Source organism: Rhipicephalus microplus, chromosome X, assembly GCF_043290135.1.
Source record: "Rhipicephalus microplus isolate Deutch F79 chromosome X, USDA_Rmic, whole genome shotgun sequence".
Taxonomy (NCBI): Eukaryota; Metazoa; Arthropoda; class Arachnida; order Ixodida; family Ixodidae; genus Rhipicephalus; species Rhipicephalus microplus.
Genome location: NC_134710.1, coordinates 226,683,415 through 226,698,212, shown reverse-complemented (window position 1 = coordinate 226,698,212; position 14,798 = coordinate 226,683,415). Strand labels below are relative to the sequence as shown.

The following is a 14,798-nucleotide window of genomic DNA, read 5'->3' as shown; positions in this document are numbered from 1 at the left end:
TGCATTAAAATTTAGAAATATTTGATTTAACACTTTCACTCGATATCTAGGACTCGTTAGAAGTATTAAAAATGTTGTGTTACTTACGCTCAGGATTGTATAATGCAACGATATGAACATTCTCAGTGTTGCTGGCAAGTTCATAGGCAGCTTCCTCTGCAGTAGCATTTCTTAGATCTGTTCCATTGTACTGCAAGAACAAAAAACAAGAGTGCCAGGTAAGCTATTTAGGTCTTATGAACAAAATAAAACTGATTGACAACTTGGACTGAAGCACATAAAACTAGTACCACTACAGTCACCAACAAACTTTTTGGACTTTTGTTGGATACTCCGAACTTCACAAATGCACAGTCAAGGAAGGTTCCCATAGCACTAATGCATTTTTGCGACCGCCTTCGATGAATTCATGCTGTAAAGTTCGATTCTCTGGACTAAATCGCTCGTTGTTTTGAGCTATGGCACTCAACTGCGAAAGCCACCATGTTGCATCTTTTTGCTGGAAAATCGGTCGGCGACTGTACTCATCATTGGAGGGGGGGGGGGGGGGGGGGCAATGAAACATTCTAGACAGTATGTACCACCATATTCGCAACCGATATGAACCCACCAGGAATGTACCGTATTTACTCCCGTTATGAACCCACCCTTTTTAAAAAAAAGTTGACGAAAACTTAGAGGGAGGGTTCCTCATGCAAGAGAAAAAAGTCGCAGGAGTTTAACAGCGAGATTTCCCTTGATGGTGTAGCGTGTTTTGGCCCACGAAATGCGCGGCGAATTGTTTCTGTAGCCTGAAGCTCTTGTTTTCTCCTGTAATGAACGCACACAGATCGACGCTGAAGTGTCGTCCAGCCGCTCAGTTCCCATGCTCCAGCACATGCTCAACCAACTTTAAGTTGAAAACCAGCCGTGAAGCTAGCATACCCGCCGAACACGCCCTCCGTAGCAGGTGTCTCTAACTAAGTTCACTACGACAAGCCCGACAACAAAACGCAGCATTGGATGGCGATGCACAAATGTTGCGGGCGAAGCGCTGTCGGTGCTTTGCATGGCCTCCGAGATGGCCGGCGCTGGGTGCGTTTCTGCGCCGCACACCCGCCATCTCGAAGGCCATGCGTTTGTTTTTTTGGTTCGTTCTCGTGTCGCTGTGCTTTCATGGCGCTATAAGCAAAGAGGTTTCTCCTGCATTTGACAGATGGCGCTCTGCCGCAAAACCCACGACTTCTAAATTTTGATTGACGTTGTCCGCGTTGACGCTGCTTGGAAGTGTTTAGCATGGTTGTGAAACTATGCTATGACTTTTATTGCATCATAATTTTGTGATATAATGGCTTGACTTAATGTTGTGTTGATCGTCGACGACACTGGCTATCACACCGAAATAAATTGAACAGATACATTAAAAAAAAACTTTCGCCGTCTTTGAAGGACCTAGATGGCCGTGGGTGCATTATGCGAGTAAATGCGAAATTCCACGACCATTAATAATTTCTTGAAAGCATGTTTATAACAAGTTAATATTCTTAGATTCCAAAACCCCCAAAAAATGCAGTTAGAATCTTTAAGAACAATACGTGGGGTTCACATTCACAAACCATGATATGATAATAAGGGACACCATAATGGAGGGCTCCGGAAATTCTGACCATGTGCTCTTCGATGTGCACTGACAATTCACAGCACAAGGGTACAAGGGCCTTTAATATTTTGCTTTCATAAAAATGCGACCGCCACAACTAGAATCACAGTTTAATCTTTCGTAACACCCCTTGCTCTATAATTTAGGAATGTGTGAATAGCATTTGAAAATTTCAATGCATATTAAATAGCCCAGACTATTTGCTTGAAAAGCTGAGTATTCCAAGTTCTCCTGTATTCATTTTGTTTGGGAAAGCATAGACACACGCAGAGAGAATTACACGCATAGACAAAACAATTAAAAACCACTAGGCCTGCGTGGAACGTGCAGCACAGTCATGGCGAAACCTCGAAGAGCAGCCTTTCAGAGCTTTTCCTTAATACTCTTTGGGTAACTGCTACAAGCACACTTGCTGGATACGTACTATGCCATAAATAATCACAATTTTTGTGTACAGTTAAACCTGCTTATAACGAACCTCCATATAAATAATTCCTCCATATAACGAAGTTTTCTATTCCCCGCCATTTCTCCATAGAAGCACATGTATTTTTGACCTCTATGTAACAAAGTAACGTAAGGAGACAACCTTCATATAACCAATTTTCCCCACCGACAATCTAGGAAATTTGGTCCTCATTTTGGCATTTTGGTATAAGCATGCATCTTCTGGCGCTGCCTGCCGCCGATGCCGGGCAAAGCGGCGGCGGTGCGCACAGCGCACCAGGCGGGCCTGCACCCCATGAGCCGGTGCTGCCGCCATTCTTGCCGTCGCGGACATATGCGCGTGTGTGCCCCCCCCCCCCCCCCCCCCCCCGCACACTCCAATCCAAAATGAAAAAAGGAAACTACTTTTGCGTGTTGGCAGCGCCATGCTTTCAGTTAGCGTCACATATGTGGCCGCGCTGCATATGGAGGGCACTTTACTGAATAGTTTCCACGGTATCCGTATCGGTGCCGTTCGCTCTCCGTTTTCGACGCTGTGCGCGATTGCATAGTTTCACTGTGCACGCATGGTGTGGCCCCCGACAACGTTCAGCTTCACTTTTTTTTTATTGCAATAGCAATTATATGGACAGTTTCGGCTGGTTTTTTGCCGTCGCCGCCGCTGCTGAGATTTAACATATATGTTTACGTTTCTATACATATGAAAACTCAAGAAAGAAAAAGAAAGGTCGCCCGTGCTCGACTCGTCACAATGCGCTGACGCGCGCTTAACTCTCACACGTACTTTGCCCTGCAAATAAGTAGTATTTTGATGCTTGTGACCCGGAACGATTGCGTTTAGTTGCCGGGCGCACAAAGATCACTTCGCTCACTGGACAGGTGCCGTTTTCGAAAAAAGTGTGCTTTTCAAATTTTCAAACATAGCAAAGTAACGACTGGGGCACTTTTTAGTTCACACTTATATCTATACCTGTCTATACCTGTGAGTACGTTTCGTGCCTCGTTTTTGTTTAAACAGCGCATTAAGGATCAAGCTGTAAACATTCTTAGTTCGCTCTCATCTTGAGTATGTCGTTTTCGTACATCACTTGTGCGTTAGCCGCGAGCTGCACATTTCGATCTGCTTGCCGTTCTCAGCGTTACATTATATGGTTGCTATTGCATTCATTGCTTCGCCCTTGCAGCGAAACTGAGACTTTCCTTAATTTTGGACCATCGTGTCGTCACCACCGAGGGGATGCCATATTAGGCGGTCATGAAAACTCTCAGAGATCACGTTGACGGCGGATCTTCCGAAGTCTACCCATCACACGCTTCTGTCTTGCGCCGCGCCACCAGTTCGCCGGCTGGTAGCTTTAGTGATTAAGTTCTGGCAACACGATGGTGTGTTGAATGCAATGCAATGAACGCGATAGCAAGATATTGTAATTTTATAAAAAGTAAGGCTGGCAGCCAACTCTTTTGGATCTCATATCGCGGAACTCCTAAAAAATGCTGGTGTGAGCAAGTATTGCCGCTCTAGGGAGAAGTGCTCTTTTCACACAGTCACTTCGCATTGAAACCCCCTGATACTCACCGAAATAGCAAGTGCGACCAGCCTTCAGATTCAAGTTCATTTTTGCTACTAGAGCGATTCCCGCCCTCCAAACATTGTTTCATGCTCATTCAAAACATGTGGTTTGCTTTCTATTTGAGCATTGGACGGCAATTATAACACGCGCCAGATGTTATTTTATGCACTTTTCAGGCAATAGGGATGGGCCGACTCATTTGATCTCTGCTTCAACAGCGCTCGCGCGCTTTTACCCGCTCGTGAAAGATATGATGCGCGGGGGTATGTTATCAATTTGGTCTTGTTACGGAACATGGCGGCAACGGCAAAAACCTGCCAAGGTGTTCATATAATTGCTATCGCAATAATAACACAGCTTTTTACTGTAAAATAAGTGTTTTGGGTTAGCTCTGCCTTGAGTCCCCCTTTTGTATAACTTGCGCGCTTATTTTCCAAATTTTCATACCAAACCTTCATATAACAAAATCCTCTGTATGACATATTTTTCCGGAAATTTATCGATTTGGTTATATATCTAAGTTTAACTGTAGTAGGCCGGCCTTAACAATGCTATCCTTCATCATTTTAGTATCCGCTACACATTTTCTAGAAATTTTGTGCAATTTTTTTTATTCACTGGCTGACGACGATAGAGAATTATGCCTGAAGTGAGTTTGCGCCACAGTTAATGGGTGATGAAGAACAAGCTTTTGTAATGTGTTGGAGCATTGGACGACCCCCTCATTATGCAACTCGTATTGTGTGACACACGGTTGTTTCTTTGATGTTCTAAAATGCTTTATTACTCATATTAACACGATTCCTTTTTCGACATCAAGCCTGCCTAAGGTTAGTTTAGAAACTAGTTCCAAGCATCGGCTTTGCTCAGTGGTTGGATACTGGGCTGGGCTTGAATCCCATTGTATCCTTGGTGTTTTTTTTTTTACCGAGCTTTTTTCTAATTTCTTGCGATACTGGTTACGAACACATGCGGCGGCAGACAACTACGGCGCCGCACATGACCCATGTACTGATCTCACAACAGTTTTCGCTGTAATACGAGGACTGTTCTAAATTATTCGTTATAGCATTGCTGAAATCGCACAGGAGCAGCATACTAGGCATGGGTGGATATTCGAGCACTTTGGATATTCAAACTAATATAACAGTACACTCCTACCTTAATATAAGGATCGACGACATAGCAGAGCAGGAATTTTTAGGCACGAAGAAAAGTGTTTTAGGCACCAAAAATAGGCTGGCAAAACACAGTTTTTGGCCCCTAAAATCATAAATACAGACACAATACAGACACACGACAGGAAAGCGAAAACAAGAATGATATAGTTTATGATGCCACAAAGGCACCAATGGTTTAACAGTCGCACAAAAGTGTCCTTTTTCTTGCGTGTTTTGCTGAACACGGTCTCTACTTTTATTGCCCAGCATGGTAAGCCCAGCGTCCAACATCTAATAAACACGCTCCTGGATCTCTTTTCGGCGCGACTGAGAGGGGCAGCATAGAAGCATATAGCCAGACTAGACAGCTGCATATATTAGTAAGCAGCCAGCTGTGCATATTAAAACTCATCAGTGTTATAAAATCTGCAAGCGTGAAACCAAAAACTTTCACTTGAAAATCGCACACAGTTCCTATATTTAGCAAAAGCAGTTTACAGCGGTTTCATCTTTCTAAAATAAAGGGCACAAATCATGGCACCAGAAAAAAAAAAGAAAGAAAAGGGAAAACAAGACGAGCATACCTTTCAATTTTGTGGTATCTATATCAGCATTTTTTATTTTTAGGCTACACTTCACAAACAATATCTCTCAAGAGGTAAAGTAAGATATCAGGCTAAGTGGAAAAAGCAAATTTTTTTCTCAAAATGTCGTTTTTCTGTTTTTGGTCATGTCGAATGCGCGAGTTATTTCCTGTCATTTTGCTGCATAAAGCTTCTGTCTACGCAGTTTTTTTTTCAAAGGATACAAGCAAAAATGTTAGACCCCCCCCATTAGCCACAAAACCAAAACTGAAAGTGGCAATTTTGTGCATCATAAAATTAGATTGATAAGTAGTATTTTGTTGGCTGTTCAGCAATCTTATCAAGTGCAAACATGTCATAATGTACTACCAGCATTGTCGGCACATCATTTTGAATCCCAGAAGTCGTAAACTGCTCACCAGGTAAGCACTAAAGTGGTACATGTGTTGTTCACGCTCAAGGACACGTATCTGAGTCTGTAAACCATAAAATTTAAATTCTTAGATGGTGTGTGCCATTTCAATAATGACAACAGAAGCACATTTAATATTTTTAGGCGAATTGGGATCGAGCCTGACCCCTACACTGTAAAAGTGTGCTTCATAAACGACCAACACCGTAGAGCGAAAGTGCCCCGTCATGTCGCTGTTGCTGCAAAACAGGCACACAGTAGTAAGGTCCATGGTGGAACTGACTCCAAATATTAAGAATTTTAGCCCTCCTGAGTATCTTGTGTAAGCACTGCACCTGTGTTAAATCTTTTTTTGTTGATTTTCTAAAACATTTATTTCTGGTATTTTTCCGTACGGAATCAGTCATAGCTCTTCTACTAATAAACATTTTTCATTAAAACTTGGCACAATTCTTTATCACATTATTAGGTGTGCAATGAACTTCAACGAGCAAAATTGTGCCACAGTATTTAATATGATTGCTTGTTATGCAAAGGTGCCCCTAGTGCCAGTGCATACTTTTTTTATTATTTAATTATTACATTTTTACTATTCATTAGATCTCATCATTTGTTTTTGTTCATTGCACAGATGGAAGCTTTTTATATGCGCCTAGAAAAAATAAAATTTTTTAATGAGCAGTACCTGAATAAGGAGTGTTTGTGCAAGACACACTTTTAGTAAAATTTTTAATTATGAAAAATTAACAAAAATATTACTTGATTTATAACCATCACATGTGCCTAGAAAGACATGGTTTATATTACAAAATAAAATTTTCTAGTAAATATTGCTTTTTAAAAAATATTTTCTGTCACGGGGCCTTACACATTAAAGCTATTAATGCCAAGATAGACTGATATACAGGCTTGTTTATTGGCATGCAGACTTCTATTGGCAGCTTCGTTAGGCCCTATAGAATAAGACAATTAGTAATAAAACTTGCTTTACCTACAGCCAGAGCACAGCTGCTCCGCACCTCTAGCACAAAATATGTTAACCTACCCGTCATCTAGAACCAGTCGCAGCATTCGCAGGAGCGGAAGTGCTGCGCCATTTGTGCTTTTCTGCGCCAAGCTGCGCCTAAATGGCAATTTGCGTGTGCAACGCCAAATTTAGTCTATCTTTATCATCGACCGAGCAACACGTGTGGGCTACACAAAGGACGCCAAATTGGTTTGGTCGCGTCGTATTTCGGTTCATACATGAATCTTAATTGTTAAGGTGGCGTTGGTGTGCATACCCGATAATGCGACTCTGTATATTTTTCAACAGTGAAGCTGCTAGCCAAATCATACAAACTGAACAAATTAAAATCAGTGTCACCGGCGAAGCGATGACTGCAATAGCAAGAATTTGTAATGTTGTAATCGTAATGCCGCACGTGCTCCTTTCTTTCTATTTTTGCTACGGCACTATTACGCGTCTTGCGAAAACCTGTGAACAATCTAGATAACTAGTGAACAATCTAGATGACTGTGAACAATCTAGATAATCTTGGAACCTTCCGATGAGATTACGCGCGCAGAATGCGGACATTAGAGTTTGTTCTGGAACTTACGCAGCCGCTAGCGATAACATTGGAACCTTCGATAGCACATGTATAAATGCCGACGCATTTTGCTGCTTGGCAGATTATCGAGGACTGACGCTCTGGTTTGCTGCTATCAGTCTACTGCGTGTATTGCTTGTAGCAATCCAGATAATCTTAGAACCTTTCGATGAGATTACGTGCACAACATGTACATCAGGGTTGGTTCTGGAACTTAAGCAGCCGCTAGCGATAACGCAAAAATCGTTGATGGCACATGTGTAAATGCAGACGCACTTTTCCACTTGGCAGATTATCGACGGCCGATGCTCTGGTTCACTGCTATCAGTCTACAGCTTGTATTGCTTGTAAAGTGACATTTCATTTTTCGGGCAAAATGTCACCCAAATAAGGTTCACTCATGAAAACAGCGGCTGCTGCCTCTACAAAACGCCGGTGTAAGAAAAGACGTACTGCCGCTCCAGAAAGAAATGCTCTTATCGCACAATCTGTTTCAGTTGAGAGCACACTACGTTGAACTGTTTACAAGCCGTGTGCTGATGCTTGCCGATAGCATGCGCCCCATATTATCGCAACCACGCCCTTAGAATCGAAATTCACCGCTGCTGCTCCAGCCACCCGTTCCCTCCCCCGTTTCCCTTGGGTATTTTTTCATGCTCGTTCAAAATGGGTGGCGTGTTTCATCTCTGCTTGAGCATTGAACGACAGGTCTAACAAGCGGCGGGATGCTATCGCGTGCGCCTTCCGAGCGACGAAGATCAGCCGCCTCGTTTAATCTCTGCTTGAGCAGCGCTCAACACCCCAGCTTGTGCAATTTTACACCCGGGTAGAACGTATGATGCGTGGGGAATGTTACCAACTTGTAGTTTAGGCGGAACATAGCGTTGACTGCGAAAACCCGTCGAGTGCCCATGTAGTTCCTATCCTAATAAAAAAAAATCACTTAATTACCCAGCAGTGGCACGGAGAGCCCATTTTCTTCACGGTTCTCATGTCACCTGTGGCACTTCAATGACAGGAACATAGTTTTTTTTACATTTATTTTTACACAGCCCTACTGGTTTAGTATAAAGGTAGCTTTTATTATATTAGTTTATCTCTAGTCTTGAGTTGCTGTGCTTTCAGATATATATATATATATATATATATATATATATATATATATATATATATATATATATATATATATATATATATATATCAATTTGGGGTAATTCTGGTCACTTGATCAGCTTTGAATGCTTAATAAAGACCACTACAATTTTTTGTATTGATGAAAAAGCAAAGAGAAAACAAAAATTATAATTAACAGTAATGTGTGACCTAAGAAATCTGCTCCAAAACTGAATTTTGATGCTCTAAAACACGCCTTTTGGTGCTAAAGAGCCGCTCCAAAATGCCCCTTTACTGCTCCAAAACTGTGTTATTCCTGCTTCTAAAGCTGTTTCAAAAGATTGAAGCCCGCTTTCACCCCTGCATTCGGTTGAAGACTGAAAGCAACAATGCAGGAATCAAGAAACATGTAGGAATGGTACGAACACATGCGAACACATGCATGTAGGAATGGTACGAACACAGCGATTTGGCAACACACATCATGTACCCTTTTGACAATAATATACTATTCCCTGCTATGATTTGTCAGCAAGAGAACAGAGAAAGAAAATATCCAAAGAAATGTATTTGATGGTAAACACTTCTGCGAACACGCAACTGCCCTACCAATTGCTGCATCTCAATACTCTTCTGCTTAGAGTGGCACCTGTGGTGGCCACTATTGTCCTTATGTGATACTTTTGTGGGAGTTTCATGACCCGTAAAAAGTACTGAAGGACCATGATAGTATTTTGTTGAGAACTTTAGCAAGTAAGCGGCAAGCCAACATTTATCATTGCCAATCCAACTTCTAATATGAATGACAAAGAAGTGAGTTGGCATCGCACACTAGTATAACCTAAAAAAACTTCACCATATTTCAAAAGCGCAAACAAGGCTGTTAATTTCTTCAGGTAGCAACTCACTTCTAATATCTGGTCACCTGGCAGCAGACCTCCTGGGCCACTGGCTGGGGAGTCCTCTTGCACGGAATGGACAAAAATGCCAACTGCATTGCCACCAAGGAGGGTAATGCCGAGACTCGGGCTGGCCTTTCTCAAAAGGACAATTCGGGGCTCTGCTCTGGAACCCTTTGCACTGGACCAGGAATGCAGGTGGCAATCCATGACAGGTAAACAGGTAGAAAATTTGGCAGAAAAAAAAAAAGAACAAGTTTTTAAGTCACTATAAATTAATATATCATTGATCCACGCAAGTCAATCAGAAATAATCATCTCACAATATTAATAAGCCAATATTTTCTGAGCTACTACACAAAAGAAGCAATATTATTCCAGAAAGAAAAATCACATCTAAGAAATTTCGACAAGGACTTAGCTGCAGTGCTTTGAATACCACCCATTACTTTCAACTTCAAGCTAGTAATAATTTGACAGGAAGTCCACTTAAAATATACACACAAAATAATTTATAGATCAAAGTTCAATGCCATTAGTAAGACAGTAGAATGACAGAAACAATGTCTGTGTTCCCCTAAATTCAGGTAGAAACTTTTTTTTTACCTTTTAATATCTGCTGAAGAACTATGGAAGAAAAATCTACCACCACCTAACTGTTTTCCATGACATCAGGACATAAAATTCTCTTTGGAACACTGAAAGAATAACATGATATAAAAGGAAGGGTAGGTGAAAATCAGAAGGAGGCGGGGAAAAAAAACCTACAAATTAGTAAGGGACCAAATGACAGTGGTAAAAAGATCATATCATTAGAGACGGGGCCTTGAGACAGCACAAAAACACACAACACTGCCTAATCACTCAAGGGTGATAAAAAAAAAAGTGCAAGGTCCATTACAGTCCATTCTTTTCTGGTTTAAAGGAATTAATAGACACAGAGAATAGTAACCAAACCGTGAAGCCTGACGAATCAAGTCATGTTATATTTACATGCCTGTGTAGAGAGTGCAGTTGGTACAATGGAAAAAGAAGTGTGTTCAGGACTGAATACCGATGTTCAAGTGATGCTTTATGCTTACTCTGGCAGAATATGACATATAATATGGCATTGTGGCACAAGATATTGCAAAGAAAAATGAGATGACAGGACACTGCAAAGAATACAAGGTCACAGTATCATGTTCAGAAGCAATGCATATTCAAGCAGCTTGTATAAGTTATATTAAGATAAAGAAGCAAATCTTTCTGCCAAAAAAGGCAGTGACAGCATGTTAATCCCTCATATATATTTCTTTAATTAAGGCTTTTGGTCTTACTGGTTCTTATTACCTTTCATGTCAGCTGGTCTTACTTTTGCAAATCAATCAAATTCCTTCAATAAGTTGTTACTTATAATTAAAACATAAGCAACAATACTATATCCTAGAGGTCCCATTACAACCCACAGCTTTGTTCCTGTGTTTCATTTTCATCGGGGAATGAATTAAATTCTTTTTTTTTAAATGCATCAAGAATTCATATGTAACAATGTTATTTTACTAGTGGTTCTTTCAAGCACTCGCCTGCATAACCTGCATAATGCTAGGTTTTACTGCTCACTTATAATTTTAGAAAGTTTTGAAGGTCACTGCACAGCATGCAGGACAATATAGGTGAATGATTTCTTTATATTTCCGCTGGATTATGTTCACTGCTGTATAAATACACCATAAGTGGCACTTTTGCCTTTTTGGTACAATGATACCCCAGGGGCCAAAAAAACTATATTTCTTGGTTTCCATGTAATTATTGTAGGACAGAGTAATTTCAAAGCAATCAATGACACTTGATAGTGCCTCGTTCTGTACAAACTTGTTCTTTTATCTGCTCTACTATAGTGCATTGTTTCCTGTCAGATCACTGGCATAAAATACACTATTTTTAATAGTTAACTATAATGTCACATAATATCATGAACACGTTTGCATCCATGAATAATAATAGGAGTGGAACAAGGTACATTGGTTTGGGAGCAGCCCTGGGAGCAGGCAAAAGTGATTTTTGTAGCAGGCTTGGAGCAGCCAGAAGGGCCTTTTCGAGTATGTTTAGAGCAGTAAGAAAATTCAGAGCAGGTGTAGCCCCATTCAAAGCACTTGTGAAGCAACATCTGTTCAATGCTGCACTTTTCAAACACGCAGCTAAGTGCCTTATCATTGCAATAGAAATTATATAGACCCTCCTGGCGGGTTTTCGCCATTGCTGTCATGTCCCATATAACTTAAAAATTGATAAAATACTTCTGCGCACCGTATATTCAACCGCAGGTAAAAGCTCGCGAGAAAGGGCGACGAATGCGGTTGAAGCAGAGATCAAAAGATTCTGCCCCACTACGGCAGTCGGAGGGCGCTTGCGCTAACATAGGATGCCCTCACCCGGGAGGCCTGAAGTCTTAGCAGAGAGAAAGGGTTTCACTCGTCTTAGAAGAGCATAAGTAGGAAAAAACAAAGGATAGGGGGGGGGGGGGGATCGCTCGAGCATTAGCTAACTATGAACTTTGCTTCTAAGGGCGTGATCGCGATCGCTGGCATGTACGCCATCTCAGCAGCCATCAGCGGGTGGCTCGCATACAACTTGACGTCCGGCACTCTCACCTTGAAGAAACTGTGTGAAAAGAAACTGTGTGAAGAAACTTCCTTGAAGTGGCCATATTCTCATAAATTATTGTTTTGTACACTTATGTGAGATCGGATACAAAATAGTTAGTTGCCAGCCTCACTTTGTATAACATTACAATTTGCTGCTGCCGCATTTATTGCTTCACCCTTGCGATGTAACTGTGACTCTTAGTTATGTACAGCTACCTATGTATTTTTTTTTTTTTTTTTACCTGAATGCACGAGTGTCAACGGCCGAGTCCATAAGCACAAAGCACAGCGGCCAAATGAACGAGAATATGCGCATGCGCTCAATGAGAAATCATGAGCACCAGTCTCCACTAGGCTATTCCGGAAACCGGATACTCCTCTTTTTTTGAGCACCTTTACTGCAATCCTTTCTTTTCTTTTCTGTATGCTGCCATCAAGTTAAAAAAAACTTTCACCAGAATGATGAAGTAATGAATGCGAAAGCAACAAATTGTAAGGTTGGCAGCCAACTCTTTTAGATCCGATATCACGTAACTCCTACAAAACGCTGGTGTAAGAGAATACAGCCGTGCAAAAAAGAGATGCTTTTCCCGCAGTCTCTTCACATAGAGAACAACACATAGAAGAGTTCGCGAGCCATTCACGCTTATGCCTGCCATATTCGCGCGTGCATAGCGATCGTGACCTCGCCCTAAGGATGAAAGTTCACAGCTGCTCCTGGAGCGATCGCAGCCTTTACGAAACCTGAACTATAACCATTTTGATGAAACCAAAATGATGATGTTTCATCCACGTTTCCGGGCATGGCGCTTGATGGCTTTCACACTTTGCGGCTGAATTCTGGTGCTGAGGCGTAGTAGTTCAGCGATAATAGATGAGTTTGGCGCAGAAGGGGTGGTTCGGCGTAGGATAAGGCAGGTAAGCAAGTTTGGCGCACAATGGCCCAAGTGGCGCAGCTGTTCCACCCCTGCAATAATTATTCGTGACCTAACAATAGGACTACAATAAAAACATGTTGAGCTTTATTTTTGAAAAGTGTCTGCGTGTCCACTGCCCAAACTCTGTACTAGTGCCTACAAGGTTTCTCCTGCCATTTACATGCCGAGTTTTGCAGCAAGAATTCACCTGACTTTTGATTTTACTATATGCACCTATAGTTTAAAAAGCTCAAGTAATATGTAGCAGTTTATGTTAATAAGTTATACAGTGACTTAAAAAATTTCTGTGGAACGTGTTAGCCAGTTTTTTTTAGCAATCAGAAATCATATTATTATTACTGCCATAATAAAAAGTAGACAGTTCAGTAAAATGGAAAGTTGGTTATGGTTCACATCTTGGGCATTAACCACACAAAACAGTGAGAAAAAGGAAGAACCCTGACAACAGAGCACTGCACTGTGATGTTTCTTCCTCGTTTAAACGTTTGTTTGGTGCTATTTTGCATTCCCAAATGAAAGTAGCTGCCGTTAGGTGAACAAAGTGAATATGCACAATGCAATATAATGAAAAGGCTAAAGAACACAGCACTGAAAATTGTCATAATACAGGCACCAACAGCATAATGTAAACGCCAGAGAGATGCAAGCGTTGCAAGCGGAGAGCAAAGGGAAACTTCAGCAACTGTCACACCACATCACTTGACACAAGTCACATGACTCTTTCCATAGCATGTCCAAACTAAAAAGCAATCTAAAAACAACAGGCAACCATATCAATTTGAGACAGCAACAAGTGAAGGTAAGGTCAAATAAAAAATACCATGAGAAAATAATACACAGGACAATAGAAATACAATGAATTAATCCCAAAAAGAATTTCAGAGAGAATGCAAGCAGCAAGCTTTGAATTATGAAACTACACAAGCACTAGGACAAAGCATTCCAGTCCAGCAGGTCATAAATGCTTACCAATAAAAAAGTCCATCCTAAATTCAGTAATAAGTAACACCGTCAAGTTATTAATGTCTCCACCACAGTAAACACTCGTGAAACTGCAAATATACAACATTAACATTTTGTTACCACCACCCTGTCCTTGTGAGCCACGAGAATCGAGGCTAAAAATGACATCCAAATACCTCCGGACCAGAGTTGCAAAAAATAATTATCAAGAGGAGTTACCAAAATTGCTAAGCTGCCACTTTTAACTGTCCAGTGATCAAAAACCCAAGAAAAATGGGACTTCCACACCCTTCAACCCCCAAAAAAAGGCAGTCAACTCCAAATAGCATAATAGAAAAGTATGGCAGCACTTTCCAAGAAAGCCAAGAAAAAGGTGGAATCAGAACAAACTGAACATTAGCAGGCATAGAACAATGAGCAAACACCCGCTCACCTTGATGAAAATCAAATTGAAGTTCCTCAGAAAAGTAGACAGGTTTGGATTATCAGTGAGAAAGAAAAAAAGTTGAATAGTGAAGAGCCAGTAAAGAACTTATAGAACTGCCGACAGTAAAAAACAGCTGAATATTATATTGAGGTTGAAGGGATAAAAACAGCTGCAGCCAATAAAAATACAGCAGCTACCTTCAGGCCCAGTATTTGTTAATTCAGCAAGTGTTAACCTAATTGTAAAAAGTGGGTACCCAATGACATTCCACTGACTAATGCCTTGGAACTCAGTGCTTGTAACAGCTTCTCATAAGAACCTTATTTTCAGTGAGTTATCGTTGGCATCGGTACAGAAACATATAAAACAAAAGGGAAGGAGCAGCACACTGCAAGTCAGCTTCCGTAAAATGATAAATTGTGCAAT

At 41.1% G+C, this 14,798-nt stretch overlaps 1 protein-coding gene across 4 annotated transcripts in view; it reads right to left on the bottom strand.

The window, feature by feature from the left end:
• The window catches only part of LOC119187510 (MAGUK family member discs large 5), a 192,635-nt gene that overhangs the window by 48,052 nt on the left and 129,785 nt on the right, over positions 1-14,798 (bottom strand). For all 4 annotated transcript variants that reach the window (XM_075878718.1, XM_037435647.2, XM_075878719.1 and 1 more), the window contains 2 exons: positions 9,427-9,598; positions 88-190 (listed from right to left, as the gene is read on the bottom strand). In XM_075878718.1, the coding sequence (XP_075734833.1) occupies positions 88-190; positions 9,427-9,598 (275 nt within the window). The remainder of the gene's footprint in view (positions 1-87; positions 191-9,426; positions 9,599-14,798) is intronic.